Below are 17,616 nucleotides of genomic sequence, written 5' to 3'. Positions count from 1 at the left end.
CAAATACTTCCCTCTAAAATACTTAGCTTTATTAGAGAAATAGTACTAAAAATAACAAAGATTCAAACAACATTTGCTCTATTCTACTTACATATCATAAATAAGAAGCTTTGATGCAAGACACACACACTCCTTCACAATCTTTCCATATACACCCAAGCATTCTTATATCAAAATAAGCTGTTTACCAGCCAACCGTATGTGGTTGAATGATTAAAATGACCATCTATACTTTACATAGTAAAGCATTTTCAAAAATTTTAATGTACACAGTGAAAAAAAGGAAAAAAAAAATCAAAAAAACACAGTAATTCTGAACACATGAGGAGTAATTAAGCAGCTTCATAATCAAACCAGGCCTCATTACTTGCAATAAGGGCAATTCTTTCCATTCTCCACCAAATACTTAAATTTCAATAGTATTAACATTAAAAGAAAACTCAAGTTGAAACCAAGTAACTGATGTGCTACTCAGCTTTTTAAATCTGTAAGTAACTCTTCCCATGAGGTAAGGCAACTGAGTAATTTGATTGTATTAGACTGCATTAAACTAATTATACTTGATTTTTTTTAATAACATGCTAATTAAAAGGTATAACTTTTGGAAATACAACAATGAAAAGAGTTCTGAAACTATGAGTTGTGGTCTGGGGGAAAATATTAGCAATGTTGTCATTTTACTACTTGCATACTTTCTGCAAAAAGTGTGCCTAACAATGTCGGATGACCTATATTTTAAGCTTAAGTAAACGTATCCTTACACATAAGACAAACTCATATGTTCTCGTATGAGAATTGTACTTAACTCATATGTTAAGTACAATTTCTGCACATCATTTATGAGAAGATGACTGAGAGGTAATAATTAAGGCCATCCAATGTAGACAACTAAAGGGTTTTGCTTTAAGTAAAATAAGAACATGCTGCTTCATTTTCAATTATCACAGTATGAAACTGATGGTCCCAAAACTGCATTGCTGTTTTAAGCTCTAAAGTCATTCTTGAAAACAGACTTCCCTCTCATATTAGGTGAACCAAGTAAGAAGCTCTTCTGACATACCGCTTTCACACTTTTCTATGGGAGGGAATGGAATATCCATCTAAATTCCATATGAATTGAGAATGACTAGTCCATATAAAATTCTAGAAAACAGTATACCACATTGTAGAAGGCACTAAAGCTTCAGCTTGTGCTCCCATAGCCCATTTTGAAAACCCAGTTTTCTTTTTATAAATGGCACCTTTGCCACCTACAACTGACAACACACACTGCGATACTGTTCATAATAAGCTTGGAAATGTCAAGAGAGTTCAAAAAGAAATGCTTACTTTGTGGGGAGACCCAATGATTCTGAACACTGAATACTAATATATTATTAGTATTTAACACAGATGTTCTTCCTTTTGAAAAAGAACAGTAGCATGCATTGTCAGTTGGTTTTTAATCCACTTATTTAAGCAACTTTAATCTGTAAAACTATTTTAAAGAAAAACTGCTGTCCTAAACAGTGAGCAAAAGAAAACACAACAGTGAGAATTTAACACAATCACTGTAAATCCTGTGAAGTCAATGTTAAAACTTCTTACATACTCCGCACTTACAAGGGTGTGTATATATTTGCACCAATTTCAAGCACATCATCAATCTGTAATATACTGAAATTTAAAAAAAAAAGTAAAACAATACAAAATCAGTTACTAGCATTTTTTAAAAGAGCCTCCAATGCTTATCTCCAGTCTTTAATGGATAGTACAAATTTAGATCTTTAATGTCCCATTTATTTTAATGGTTCTTGGCAAACACTTAACAAACCACATGACAAGTGTGTCAGCCACCAAGGAAATGCACAGCTTTTAGAAGATGAGGAGTTTGGGTAACACCTGCTATTTTCACGACGTCCATGCTTTATTTTCTTACTCAGTAACAAGATGGCCACAAAGTCACCTAACAACTAAAAAAGCTGTTAGCTCATATCTTTATGCTCTACTGGATTTCTTCACTGTTTAACATCTTGTTGAGAGAATTAAAAGCTTTGGATTCTACTCCAGCGTGTGTTTAGAGGTGCATCTGTAGGTCCTATACTGCTTCTGTTTTGGTAGAGAGGTTTTCTTCATTTGGTTGACAATTCCCATTTTGCTGTACTTTGTTTTCCTCAGTCCTTGGTGCGTCCTTGTCATCTACTTCTTTTCCCACACTTGAATCTGGTTCTTTATTGTGCTCCTTCTCCTACAATGAATATTTAGGTATACATTTAATATTTTTCTCAAGAGTTGCCTGCTATTACATCTAGTTCTGGCTAAAACTTTATCTTTTGTGAATTAGTCAAACTGGGTATTATCTCCCATTACATTTTCATATAAATAGTATATGCAAACATGTATCAATATGTCCTTTGTACTTCTAATAAAAGATAGGACAATCTATGGAGATTAAGTTAGAACAAAATAGGTAAATAGAAACTCTAGGGAAGAATTCAACAAACGTTGCTGACTGACTTGAAAGGTGGAACTGATAGGCTGAAAGTAAAATAGTTCCCATAGATGCCAGGATAGATTTGTAATCTGGATACCAAAGAAGCAAAAACAAGGGAATGTAGAAAAGGAAATCCCTATTCCTCCTACCAAAGACTGTTTAAGAACAGTCCAAATTCAGCTCTCAACTTAACGGAGAATTAAATGAGAACATGTGGAACAGTGCCTGGAATGTATTAAGTGCTCAGGAGATATTATCAATGTTACTGACAATGATGATAAACCTCTATCGGTATGGGAATAAATAAAACTGTAAGATAAAAGCTTCAGAACTCATAATTGATTTCCAAACACAAATATTCTTACCAGTATAATAAGGGAATTAACCTAATTCACAAGTACTTAAAATATTTTATCAAAAAAAAAATGAAGGAAAACAAAACAAAAACCCTTACCTGGTGGAATTTGGTTTTCCATTAATTATTCTAATTCAACAAACCTAACTTTGGTATATATTACAAAACCAATGATAACATCACCTGTCAAATTTGCTAAAACAAATATAGTGAGGAAAATGGCAACAAGTAAAAATATTCCAGTACAAAGTTAAAATTTTTATTGTATGCCGTTCTGTGATTCTCTAAAATAAGGAATGCAATTGTTTACACTAGTAAACATTACATTAATTAGTTCTTATCTTCAAAAATTAGGTTAAAAAACTACCAATTTAACAAATAGCAACAAATGGTACCAAAAACATACAAGGCACTGGTAGTATAAAATTACCTCTATGCAATAATGAAGAACAATCTCAAACATTAATTATTCAAACCCTAAACACTGAATGACTTGCTTACTTTAAGTGAAGTATTGTTCTTCTCCACCTTTTCCTTCCCATCTCTGTCATTACAACTCTTTCTTGTAGAGGCTGAACGTTCTCTCTCTCTTCTTTCACTGATGTGGTCCCTTTCTTTTTCTCTCTTTTTATCCTTCTTATTTCTGCTATAAGAATATTAATAATATGTCATTAACTTCTAAAAAAGTAAACACTCACTATATTGTTGACAAAATATTCTTACCTAACATTAATGCACTGTAAACAAGCATATCAGTAACCTGGTGGACCAAATAACATAAATGAGTCCTGTAGCCCACCTAACTCCACCCCACACCCAGTTAATTTTTTAAAGACACACAAGTCATTACCGCAGAGGCCACCAGGTGTTCACATAAAACACAATTCTGCATTATCAATTTCTTAGTTTTGAAACATTCAAGGTTTATTTATCTACTGTAATCAGGATAAAACAAAACCAAATATATAATATTTTTTTACCCATCTTTTCAAAGCAAGAAATGAATAAGCAGAAAAGAATAAAAATGATAAAGAATCAGATATGGCTCTCAGGTAAGGCTGAATGACTTCTAGAAAAACGTGGAACTTCAAATAACCAATTATGCCATGTGCCCTCCCCTCTCATTCACAATTACAAAAAAGTCCCACCACCAATTCAAGAGCAAACGTTAAGCAGAAGATGGAATGAACAAGTTCCATTTGTAAAAACTACATATCCTTAAAATTAGCGGGAAAAAAATGATGCATTTCATATCAGAAGCATAACAGACACCTTCTATTCAAAATAATTAGCCTTAATATGGAATTCTAAACTTTTTTGTCTTAATTATGAATATTTTAAAAATAAACACAAAGACCAGGGGAACAAATAAAAACACTTAGGAAACAGACCCAAGTACCTATGAAAATTCAATAAAACAAAGGGGTGGCATCTCAAATCACTGGGGCAAAGTTCATCTTTTATAAATAAAAGACTTGGAGACAACTGGATTATTATTTGGAAAGAGACAAAACTGGGTCCATACCTCATTCACATAAATAAATAAATCCAAATGGATTAGACACCTAAATTTTTTACACGAAACAATACAAGTACTAGAAGAAAACATGAATAAATTTCTTTCTAACTTGAGTGAAGGGATTTTTTTAGCCATAAATAAAATTCCAGGTACGATAAAATAAAAGATTCATTAGTATGCCTACATAAACTTTTGCAAAGCAAACAAAACAAAAACCACTACTAGCATATTCAAAAGAAAAATGACAAAGAAAAATACATTTGCAACATTATTTATGTATGTATATCTTTATATACAACTCTTAAAGTCAAGGAAACAACTACATCAAAAAGCATGAGATTCTTGGGACCTTCCTGGTGGCGCAGTGGTTAAGAATCCGCCTGCCAATGCAGGGGACACAGGTTCGAGCCCTGGTCTGAAAAGATCCCACATGCCACGGAGCAACTAAGCCCGTGCACCACAACTACTGAGCCTGAGCTCTAGAACCCGTGCTCCACAACAGGAGAAGCCGCCGCAATGAAAAGCTCACAAACCGCAACAAAGAATACCCCTCGCTCGCCACAACTAGAGAAAGCCCGCGTGCAGCAACGAAGACCCAAAGCAGCCAAAAATAAATAAATAAATTTATTTAAAAAAAAAAAGAAAGAATGAGATTCTTAGGAATAAATTCAACCAAAAAGGCAAAAAATTTGCTGAAAAGAAATAAAGACATAAATAAATGGAAAAACATCCCATGTTCTTGGATCAGAAGACTTAGAGTTAAGATAACAATAGTATCCAAAGTGATCCACAAATTCAATGCAATCCCTATCTAAATCCCACTGGCACTGTTGGCAGAAAAAGCAAAACCCATCCTAAAAATCATAGGATCTCCAGGGACATCAAATAGCCAAAACAGTCTTTAAAATAACAACAAAATTGGAAAACACACAATCCCTGGTTTTAAAACTTACTACAAAACTACAGTAATCAAAACAGTGTAGTACTGGCATAAGGAGAGACTTACAGACCAATGGAAAAGACAGAGATATATGGTCATATGTATGGTCAAATGATTTTTGATAAGGGTGCCAAAACCCATTCAATAGGGAAAGGACAAGATTTTCAACAAATGGTGCTAGGAAAACTGGATATCCGCATGCAAAAGAATGAAGTTTTAGACTCTTACCTTACACCATATGTAAAAATTATCTCATAATGGATCAAAGACCTAAATATATAAACTAAAACTGTAAAACTCTTAGAAGAAAACACAGGGGAAAATCTTCATGACACTGGTTTTGGCAATGATTTCTTGGATATGACAGCAAAAAGCAAGGAAAGGAAAAAAACAGATAAATCTGAATTCATCAAAATTAAAAAAACTTTTGTGCATCAAATGATACTTACTCAAAGAAAGTGAAAACACAACCCACAGTATAGGCAAAAAATACATGGAAATCATATTATCTTGTAAGGGATTAACAACCAGAATATAAAGAACTACAACTTAACAAAAAACCAAATTATCTAATTCAAAATGGGCAAAAGACTAGAATAGACATTTCTCCAAAGTAGATACACAAATGGTCAATAAGCACACGAAAAGATGCCTAACATCACTAATCATTAGAGAAATGCAAATCAAAACCTTAACAAGATACCATTACACACTCACTAGAATGGCTATCATCAGAGACAGACAATAACAAGTGTCAGTGAGCATGTGGAGAAATTGGAACACTTGTACATTGCCGATGGGAATATAGAATAGTGCAACCACTTCAGAAAACAGTTTGGCAGTTTCTCAAGAAGATAAAGAGAGGATTACTATATGACTCAGCAATTACAACTACTAGGTATAGAAACAAAAACATGTCCACATCAAAACTTGTACACAAATGTTCATAGCAGCATTATTTATAACAGCAAAAAAATGGAAACAATACTACATGTCCATCAACTAATGAATGGTTAAACAACAAAACCTGGTTTTATCCATAGTGGAATATTATTCACCCCTAAAAAGGAATGAAGTACTGATTCATGCTACAATATGCATGAACCTTGAAAATGTTACATTTAGTCAAAGAAGTCAAATACAAGAGACCGCACAGGGACTTCCCTGGTGGTGCAGTGGATAAGACTCCATGCTCCCAATGCAGGGGGCCCGGGTTTGATCCCTGGTCAGGGAACTAGATCCCACATGCATGCCGCAACTAAGAGTTCGCATGCCACAACTAAGGAGCTGGTGAGCTGCAACTAAGGAACCCTGGAGCCGCAATTAAGGAGCCCACCTCCCGCAACTAAGACCTAGTGTAACCAAATAAATAAATAAATAAATAAATATTGGGGGGGGGGAATAAAGGCCACACATATTATATGACTCTATACAAAATGTCCGTAACAGGCAAATCCACAGAGACAGTAAGTAGATTAGCAGCTGTAAGGAGCCATGGGGAGTAACTGCTAATGGGTACAGGCTTTCTTTCAAAGTGACAAAAAATGTTCTGGAACTAAGTAGCAGCGATGGTTGCACAAAATTGTGAACTCTTAAGAAAAATGCAATGAAAATTACTAAAAATCACTGAAATGTACTAAGGGTGAATTTTATTTTACATAAACTACTTCTCAATTTAAAAAATAACTCAGAGGGCCCCTGCCAGCCACTGGTGGGGGACTCTGACGCCCAAGGAGACGGGAGGAACCCCAAAGTGAACCAGTAGGATGTAGGGGGACTGAGAGGGGAGGAGAAGAGGAGGCCAGACAGGATCGGCACCCCTGAGGCCGGGGAGATAAGGAGAGGCAGGGGGGAGGGACCCTCCAGAAAGAGCAGAAGAGGAACGGAGGGCGATCGCCTGGCCCACTCGGGCCACGGAGCCTGTGGAGCTTCCAGGCTGGTGCCTCCCCTCCAAAGCCCCCTCTAAGCTGCATGGGTCCTGGGGGCATAGGAGGGAGGCCAGGAGATCAGGAGAGGCAGGGAGGAGGAGCCCTCCAGGAGCAGCGGTAGAAGAGCAGAGGGCGACTGCCACGCCCACTCAGGCCCAGGGAGCCTACTGAGCTCCCAGGCCGATCCCATCCTCCAAACCCCCCTCCAGGACGCATGGGTCCTTGGGGGCATAGGAGGGAGGCTGGGGACATCAGGAGAGGCAGGCAGGAGGGGCCCTCCCAGACTGGAGGGGCGGGAAAGGAGAAGAGGGTGTTTGCCCCGCCCACTCGAGCCCAGGAAGCCTGCTGGGCTCCCAGGTGAGGTTCCCTGCCCTCTGAGACCAGGGATGGGGGGCACTCCTGGGCCCCTTCTGTTCCTTGAGCCTAAACCCCAGCTCCCCACAACCCCCAGGGCCTCTTCCAGCCCTGGGGGTCCTGAGCATTGGCCCCACCCACCACCCAAACCTCGCCTTTGCTTAGGTCCCGCCCTCCACAGCCAAGACCTCTCCCCCCACCTTTTTTTCTTTTTCTTTTCCCTCCTCCTCTTTTTTACTATTGTGGTACTGATGTACCTTCCAGTTGTTGATTCATCTGTATTTTTATTTTTATATTCTTCCGAACATATCTGTTAGTTTCCTAATGTAATTTTATTTTTTACTTTGTTATTTTTATTTTTTGGGCACCGCAGGCAGCTTGCGGGATCTTGGTCCACGAGCCTGGAGTCAGGCCAAAGCTCCTGCGGTGGGAGCTCCGAGTCCGAACCACTGCACTAACAGAATCTCAGACCCCAGGGAATATTCATCAGAGTAAGGTCTCATGGGGTTCCTCATCTCAGCACCAAGACCCAGCTCTACCCAATAGCCTACGAACTCGAGTGTTGGAAGCCTCAGGCCAAAGAACCAGTAAGACAGGAATACAATCCCACTCATAAAAAAAAAAAAAAAAAAAAGAGAGACGGCAAAAAAATATGTCACAGATGAAGGAGCAAGGTAAAAACCTACAAGACAACATAAATGAAGAGGAAATAGGCAATATACCTGAAAAAGAATTCAGAGTAATGAGAGTAAAGATGATCCAGAATCGTGGAAATAGAATGGAGGCACGGACTGAGAGAATACAAGAAATGTTTAACAAAGACCTAGAAGAACTAAAGAACAAACAAACAGAGATGAACAACACAGTAACTGAAATGAAAAATACACCAGAAGGAATCAATAACAGAATAACTGAGGCAGAAGAATGAATAAGTGAGCAGGAAGACAAAATGGTGGAAATAACTGCTGAGGAGGAAAATAAAGAAAAAAGAATGAAAAGAATTGAAGACAATCTCAGAGACCTCTGGGACACTAAACACATCAACATTTGAATTATAGGCGTCCCAGAAGAAGAAGAAAAAAAGAAAGGGTCTGAGAAAATATTTTAAGAGATTATAGTGGAAAACTTCCCTAACATGGGAACGGAAATAGTCACCCAAGTCCAGGAAGCACAGAGAGTCCCATACAGGATAAACCCTAGGAAAAACACACCAAGACACATATTACTCAAACTAACAAAAATTAAATTCAAAGAAAAAATATTAAAAGCAGCAAGGGAAAAACAAAAAATAACATACAAAGGAATCCCCATAAGGTTATCAGCTGATTTTGCAGTGGAAACTGTGCAGGCCAAAGGGAGTGGCAGGATATACTTAAAGTGATGAAACAGAAAAACCTACAACCAAGATTACTCTACCCAGCAAGGATCTCATTCAGATTCGACCGAGAAATTAAAACCTTTATAGACAAGCAAAAGCTAAGAGAATTCAGCACCACCAAACCAGCTTTACAACAAATGCTAAAGAAACTTCTCTAAGTGGGAAACACAAGAGAACAAAAAGACCCACAAAAACAAATCCAAAACAATTAAGAAAATGGTAAAAGGAACATACACATCGTTTATAACCTTGAATGTAAATGGATTAAATGACCTAACCAAAAGACACAGACTGGCTGAATGGATACAAAAACAAGACCCGTATATATGTTATCTATAAGAGACCCACTTCAGACCTAGGGACACATACAGAATGAAAGTGAAGGGATGAAAACAGATATTCCATGCAAATGGAAATCAAAAGAAAGCTGGAGTAGCAGTACTCGCATCAGATAAAATAGACTTTAAAATAAAGATTACAGAGATAAGGAGGGACACTACATAATGATCAAAGGATCAATCCAAGAAGAAGATATAACAATTATAAATGTTTATGCACCCAACAGAGGAGCTCCTCAATACATGAGGCAAATGCTAACAACCATGAAAGGAGAAATCGACAGGAACACAACAACAGTAGGGGACTTCAACACCCCACTTACACTAATGGACAGATCATGCAAACAGAAAATAAATGAGGAAACACAAGCTTTAAATGACACAATAAACCACATAGATCTAATTGATATTTATAGAACATTCCACCCCAAAGTGGCAGAATACACTTTCTTCTCAATTGCACATGGAACATTCTCCAGGATAGATCACATCTTGGGTCACAAATCAAGCCTCAGAAAATTTAAGAAAATTGAAATCGTGCCAAGCATCTCTTCTGACCACAACGCTATCAGATTGGAAATCAATTACAGGAAAAAAAAACTGTAAAAAACACAAATACATGGAGGCTAAACAGTGCGCTACTAAATAACCAAGAGATCACTGAAGAAATCAAAGAAGAAATAAAAAAATACATAGAAACAAATGACAACGAAAACACGACGACCCAAAACCTATGGGACGCAGCAAAAGCAATTTTAAGAGGGAAGTATATAGCAATACAATCTCACCTCAAGAAACAAGGAAAATCTCAAACAATCTAACCCTATACTTAAAACAACTAGAGAAAGTAGAAGAAAGAAAACCCAAAGTCAGTAGAAGGAAAGAAATCATAAGAAAAGTGCAGAAATAAATGAAATAGAAACGAAGAAAACAATAGCAAAGATCAATAAAACTAAAAGCTGGTTCTTTGAGAAGATAAACAAAATTGATAAACCCTTAGTGAGACTCATCAAGAAAAAAAGGAGAGGATGCAAATCAATGAAATTAGAAATGAAAAAGGAGAAATCACAATGATGCTAAAGAAATACAAAAGATTATAAAAGACTACTACAAACAACTGTATGCCAATAAAATGGACAACCAAGAAGAAATGGACAAATACTTGGAAAGGAACAATTTTCCAAGACTGAACCAGGAAATATTAGAAAATATAAACAGACCTATCACAAGTAATGAAATTGAAACTGTAATTAAAAATCTTCCAACAAAAGTCCCGGTCCAGATGGCTTCATAGGGGAATTCTATCAAACACTTAGAGAAGCGTTAACACTGATGCTTCTCAAACTCTTCCAAAAAATTGCAGAGGGAGAAACACTCCCAAATTCATTCTACAAAGCCATCACCACCCTGATACCAAAACCAGAAAAAGATATCACAAAAAAATAAAATTATAGACCAATATCACTGATGAACATACATGCAAAAAACCTGAACAAAATACTAGCAAACAGAATCCAACAGCACATTAAAAGGACCATACACCATGATCAACTGGGATTTATCCCAGGGATGCAAGGATTCTTCAATATACGCAAATCAATCAATATGATACACATTAACAAATTAAGGAATAAAAACTGTATGATCATCTCAATAGATGCAGGAAAAGCTTTTGACAAAATTCAACACCCATTTATGATAAAAACTCTCCAGAAAATGGACATAGAGGGAACCTACCTCAACATAATAAAGGCCACATACAACAAACCCACAGCAAGCATCATACTCAATGGTGAAAAACTGAAAGCATTTCCACTAAGATCAGGAACAAGACAAGGATGTACACTCTCGCCACTCTTATTCGACATAGTTTTGGAAGTCCTAGCCACGGCAATCAGAGAAGAAAAAGAAATAAAAGGAATACAAATTGGAAAAGAAGAAGTAAAACTGTCACTGTTTGTTGATGACATGACACTATACACAGAAAACCCTAAAGATGCCCCCAGAAAACTACTAGAACTAATCAATGAATTTGGTAAGGTTGCAGGATACAAAATTAATGCACAGAAATCTCTGGCATTCCTATACACCAACAATGAAAAATCAGAAAGAGAAATTAAAGAAACACTCCCATTTACCACTGCAACAAAAAAAATAAAATACCTAGGAATAAACCTGCCTAAGGAAACAAAAGACTTATACTCATAAAACTGTAAAACACTGATGAAAGAAATCAAAGATGACAAACACATGGAGAAATATACCATGTTCTTGGACTGGAAGAATCAATACTGTGAAAATGACTATACTACCCAAAGCAATCTACAGATTCAATGCAATCCCTATCAAACTACCAATGGCATTTTTCACAGAACTAGAACAAAAAATTTCACAATTTGTATGGAAACACAAAAGACCCCAAACAGCCAAAGCAATCTTGAGAAAGAAAAACGGAGTTGTGGAAATCAGGCTCCATGACTTCAAACTATACCACAAAGCCACAGTAATCAAGACAGTATGGTACTGGCACAAAAACAGAAATATAGATCAATGGTACAGGATAGAATGCCCATAGATAAACCCACGCACATATGGGCACGTAATTTACGACAAAGGAGGCAAGAACATATACAGTGGAGAAAAGACAGCCTCTTCAGTAAGTGGTGCTGGGAAAACTGGACAGCTACATGTAAAAGAATGAAATTAGAACACTCCCTAACACCATACACAAAAATAAACTCCAAATGGATCAAAGACTTAAATGTAAGACCAGACACTATAAAACTCTTAGAGGAAAACATAGGAAAAACACTCTTTGACATAAACCACAGCAAGATCTTTTTTGACCCACCTCCTAGAGTAACGGAAATAAAAACAAAAATAAACAAATGGGATTTAATTAAACTTAAAAGCTTTTTGCACAGCAGAGGAAACCATAAACAAGACGACCCTCAGAATGGGAGAAAATATTTGTAAATGAAACAACAGACAAAGGATTAATCTCCAAAATATACAAACAGCTCATGGAGCTCAATAGCAAAAAAACAAACAACCCAATTAAAAAATGGGCGGAAGACCTAAATAGACATTTCACCAAGGAAGACATACAGATGGCCAAGAGGCACATGAAAAGCTGCTCAACATCACTAATTATTAGAGAAATGCAAATCAAAACTACAACGAGGTATCACCTCACGCCAGTCAGAATGGCCGTTATCAAAAAATCTAGAAACAATAAATGCTGGAAAGGGTGTGGTGAAAAGGGAACCCTCCTGCACTGTTGGTGGGAATGTAAATTGATACAACCACTACGGAAAACAGTATGGAGGTTCCTTAAAAAACTAAAAATAGAACTACCATATGACCCAGCAATCCCACTATTGGGCAGATACCCTGAGAAAACCATAATTCAAAAAGACACCTGTACCACAATGTTCACTGCAGCACTATTTACAATAGCCAGGACATGGAACCAACCTAAATGTCCATCGATAGGTGAATGGCTAAAGAAGATGTGGCACATATATACCATGGAATATTACTCAGCCATAAAAAGAAACGAAATTGAGTTATTTGTAGTGAGGTGGATAGACCTAGAGTCTGTCATACAGAGTGCAGTAAGTCAGAAAGAGAAAAACAAATATCGTATGCTAACACATATATACGGAATCTAAAGAAAAAAAAAAAAATGGTACTGATGGGCAGGAATAAAGAGGTAGACATAGAGAATGGACTTGAGGACATGGGGTGGGAAGGCAAAGCTGGGGCGAAGTGAGAGTAGCATCAACATATATACACTACCGAATGTAAAATAGTTGGCTGCTGGGAAGCAGCAGCATAGCACAGGGAGATCGGCTCGGTGCTTTGCAATGACCTAGAGGAGTGGGATAAGGAGGATGGGAGGGAGGCTCAAAAGGGAGTGGATATTGGGACATGTGTATGCATATGGCTGATTCGCTTTGTTGTGCAACAGAAACTAACACAGTATTGTGAAGCAATTATACTCCAATAAAGATCTATTAAAAAAATTAAATTAAATAATAAAATAAAATAAAAACTCAGGATGGAAGTGGGGCTGGGTATAGTCACTGACCATACACACACACACACAGTGTATATAGTGATAGTGAATGCTGTCTTTTGTGAAAAAAAGAAGGAGAAATTCAAATACATGTATCTGCTTAATTTTGCAAAAAGAAACACAAGGAAAGATAAACAATTGATCACTTTCAGAGGGTGGATGTAGAGTAAAGTAAAAGGAATGGGGAAGGAAGTGACACTTTGCAAATATAAGTACACCTTTTTGTCTATTTTAAGTTCACAACTGAGAAAAGTTTTGACTTTCAGGAGAGAAGTATTAAAAAAAAAAAAATTTGGCCTACCTCCTAAATATCCTATGCCTTCCTTTATTCTCACCTAAAAATAATAACCCACAAACAAATAAACAAAAGAGTCCTGCTGGGAAACATGCTCCTTCTACCCTGGGAAGGCTTTTTAAAAGTTTCTCTTCTATACCTAGAAAACCACAGAAAACCAACTGAAAACCTAGGACCCATCAGTAAGATAGTGGGATGAAAATATATACATACAGAAATCAATATCCTTCCTATGTACAAACCCAATCTCCAATTACATGACATAATGAAAGAAAAGACCTCATTTACAAGAACAAAGAAGTAAAACATACCTAAAAATAAACTGAAAATGCATAAAATCTGTATGAAACAAACACTGAAACATTCATGAAAAAACACTAAGGATGGCCTGAATAAATAGGCCATCCATGTTCCTGGATAGAAAGACTTACCTTTGTAAAGCTTTATTTTTTAATAATCTATTCATCAATTTCCCTAATTAATAAATGTAATGCAACTATAATACAAATTATCAGTAGGTTTTATTTCTAGAGCCTAGACAACTAACTCAAGTTCAAATAGAAAAATAAACACACAAGAATGGTCAAGAAAGCTCATAAAAAGAGCAATGAGGAGTATGGGGAAGAACGGGCCTTACTAAATATTTAAAAATGCTATACAATCTGAATCATTAAAAGCATGGGGCACTACTGGTACACAAATCATCAGTCAAACCAATCCAACAGCAGAGAAGCCCCAGAAATAGACTCCAACACAGACAGAAAAATTTAGTATATGACAAAGGAAATATATCAAATTAGTGTTAGGAAAATTGAGTTTTTAATAATGATATTGGAACAACAAAGAAGCATTTAGAAAAATAAAATAAAATTGGATCAATGTGCCATATGGCAAACAAGGATAAACTCCTAATGGATCAAAGACGTAAATGCAAAAATTAAAAGCATAAACGTACAAGAAGAAGCAATGGGGGAATTTTATTATAACCTTGGAATAGGAAAGATTTTTCTACCTTTAAGACTCATAATGTAGAAGTCACAAAAGAAAAAACTTGAGGAATTAAACTATATAAAAATCAAAAATCTCTATAAAATCAAGTCTCATAAACAATTTCTAAGAAGAAATGACAAAGTAGGAATGATACTTGAAACCAAATCACTAAAGAATAATCTCCCTAATACAAAAAGAACTCCTGGAAATAGGAAAAAATAAACCAAAAAAACCCCCCACAAAAACAGACTCCATGAAAAATGGGCAACGTATACAACTCACAGAAAAGGAAATACAAATGGCCTTCAAATATATGAAGAGATGGCCACCTTCACTCTTAAGAAAAATGCAACGGAAATTACTATATACTGGTACCACTTCTCATCTATCAGATGGACAAAAATACACAACTTTGGTAACAATCTGCAGTAGCTATAGGGAAACAGGCATTCTCATACAGAGCTGGTTAAAGTACAAGCTGCTGCCAATCTTTATGAAGGACAACAGGGAAGGAAATCTCTCGAAACTACAAACACACCCACCCTCTAACCCAACAATAAATACCATTTATGAAAATTTTCTCTGCATACTTGCACATTACAAAATGATGTACATACAAAGCTGTTCATTACAGACTTATATAATTTATAAAAGGAAAATTAAGAAAACCCATTCTACTGCAGGCTGGTTACATAAACCAGGTACTGCCAGATAATGGAAGTCCATGAAGTTGTAAAACAGAATGAAGCAGCACTTTCTGATGAATACAGAAAGTTCTCCTGGTAGTTAAGTGACAAAAGCAAATTGTACAACAGTGTATATTTTGTTTTATCTTTTGTAGAAAATGAAAATAAAAATTATATATTCTCATCTGTACCTATATACAAAACTGGAAGGATATACCAAAAAAAACTAATAAAGTCATTACTTGTGGGAACAGGGTAGATGGACACCTGGGTGGAAGTTAAGACCTATCATTATATAACTTTTTATACTCTCTGGATTTCTAAACCACGTAAATACATTACATATTACTCATTCAAAATATAAAGTTAAAAAAAATAGACTGAAAAGAGAAAATTTTCCCCCTGCTTCCTCCTCAGTTTTAGCACATGCTTTCAACCTACCTCCTAGGGGATGGAGACCTAGAAGATTTCCTTTTTATGGTTTTTGATGTTCTTGGCGATCTGGAAGAACTCCTGCTTCTCCTCCTACGCTTTTCCCTGAAAGTCAAAAATATGTCATTTTAAAAAACAGTAATTTAAATAAAAGATAATTCAAATACACAAAATCAAAAGGGTCCTTAATGCTCTCAAGTGAATAGTATTCTTTACAAGCCAGTTTAAACTAATGTCTTTCATGAAAATGTTCTATTATCTAATTCTAGTACAGGTCAAATTATGAACTGTATATTTTACAGACCAATGAAAACATCTTCTAAGATTTCGTATCAGAAAGGGTAGACGACCTCCTTTTCACCTGATTTATTTGGACAGTAATTTCTTGAGCAGAAAAATAGTAATGGATGTTTCATATTCTCTCTCAAGTCAAACATGTTCTTCCTCAGCACCTAAAGCATGTGTTGCTTATCAGGTCCTTTGTCATGCATCTAGCTCCTTGCTGCCCCACCGTGGATTATTTTTTAACAAGGTAACAGGCCCTTTTCAAGAAGTGAAAGGTAAACGGGCTTGCAAAATGTGAACTTTTTAAACCCAAGTATGTAGAATATCTCTAAACATTAATTCATTTTAGAGAAATTGCTTTTACGCCCTTAACCTACCATTTCATTATTGTTGTTCTATTCATTTAAAATTGAGCACACAAGTTGCTTAGATATAAGGAAATTACTTAAAACCTGGGATTTAAATATGATGAAGTCAAAAATAATTATTAAATAGATTAACAGTTTTATTATTATTAAAAACTATTTTGCTTAACACATTACCAAATGATGCATACTCTAATAAACTACTTCATTTGTAAGGGTGGTCAACTTAGAAACAATGAATTTCAAGATGTCTATTATTCAGGTGATGAGGTATAAGGGTACATTTATTAAATGATTAATGTAGCCAGTGACCTATCTCACAAGAAGCTCTGATAATTAGTGGCCACATAGCTGAAACAACCAAATCCTCTAGAATTCAAGTTCTCCTTATCACCTCAGTAAGCTGATTCTAGGCTAATGAAACATTTTGTGTACATTTTTCATCTGTAAAATAAAAAACTAGACAATGCACATATGTGGTATACACAGTAGATGTTACGACCAAAAGAGCTCAAGAACTTTGAGAACACAAATAAATCAATTCCAACTCTACCTAAGGTTCTCTCCTCCGTTACCCAATTTTATTTCCAAGTCACCCCCAAATTATACTTCCTAATATGGAAATTAGATGACGTTATTCCATTTAATCAATGCCATTCTGTAACAGCACCTCCCTACCCCACACAAGAACCAGAAGTACTTTTTTCATAGCATGAGAATATCAGTGTATTCCAGACTTTAAGTTTACACAAAATGGCTCCATCTTCATCAGTGTAACTCTTTACCTGTATGTTCAGGAAGCACTATGTACAGGTGGACATCTAATAATTACCAGTTAGTGATAATGAGAGCTAAGGCTGGACAGACAGGAAGCTAGAATGTCAGTTTGTCGAGAAAGAAGCTGTCAGCTCTAGTATGCAGAATTGGGAGTTGATTAGGCTTACATTTAAATTTTAGTTCCACATCTTACCAACTGCACGACTGGGGTCATATTACTTTATCTGAGACTCAGTTTTTCCAATTGAAAAATGGAGATAATAACTCAGGCCTTGTAGTTTTGTTATGAGGATCAGGATAATACCTGTGAAGTACCAAGCCTAGTGTCTGGTGCACAGCAGGTGCTCAGTAAATATGTTCTCCTTCCCTTTGGTGGTCTCATCCTTATTAATTGTAATTCCAAGCATTAAAAGTTTTTAA

General features: G+C 36.1%; 1 protein-coding gene across 4 annotated transcripts in view; it reads right to left on the bottom strand.

The window, feature by feature from the left end:
• Window positions 1–1,724: 1,724 nt before the first annotated feature.
• The window catches only part of SREK1 (splicing regulatory glutamic acid and lysine rich protein 1), a 58,422-nt gene continuing 42,530 nt past the window's right edge, over window positions 1,725–17,616 (bottom strand). For 3 of the 4 annotated variants that reach the window (XM_061189310.1, XM_061189312.1, XM_061189314.1), the window contains 3 exons: window positions 15,779–15,874; window positions 3,330–3,474; window positions 1,725–2,227 (listed from right to left, as the gene is read on the bottom strand). In XM_061189310.1, coding sequence (XP_061045293.1) covers window positions 2,078–2,227; window positions 3,330–3,474; window positions 15,779–15,874 — 391 coding nt within the window. In that variant the 3' untranslated portion in view covers window positions 1,725–2,077. The remainder of the gene's footprint in view (window positions 2,228–3,329; window positions 3,475–15,778; window positions 15,875–17,616) is intronic. The other variant, XM_061189311.1, reaches the window with a different exon arrangement.

This window comes from Eubalaena glacialis, chromosome 4, assembly GCF_028564815.1.
Source record: "Eubalaena glacialis isolate mEubGla1 chromosome 4, mEubGla1.1.hap2.+ XY, whole genome shotgun sequence".
Taxonomy (NCBI): Eukaryota; Metazoa; Chordata; class Mammalia; order Artiodactyla; family Balaenidae; genus Eubalaena; species Eubalaena glacialis.
This window is presented reverse-complemented; position numbering and strand designations above follow the sequence as displayed.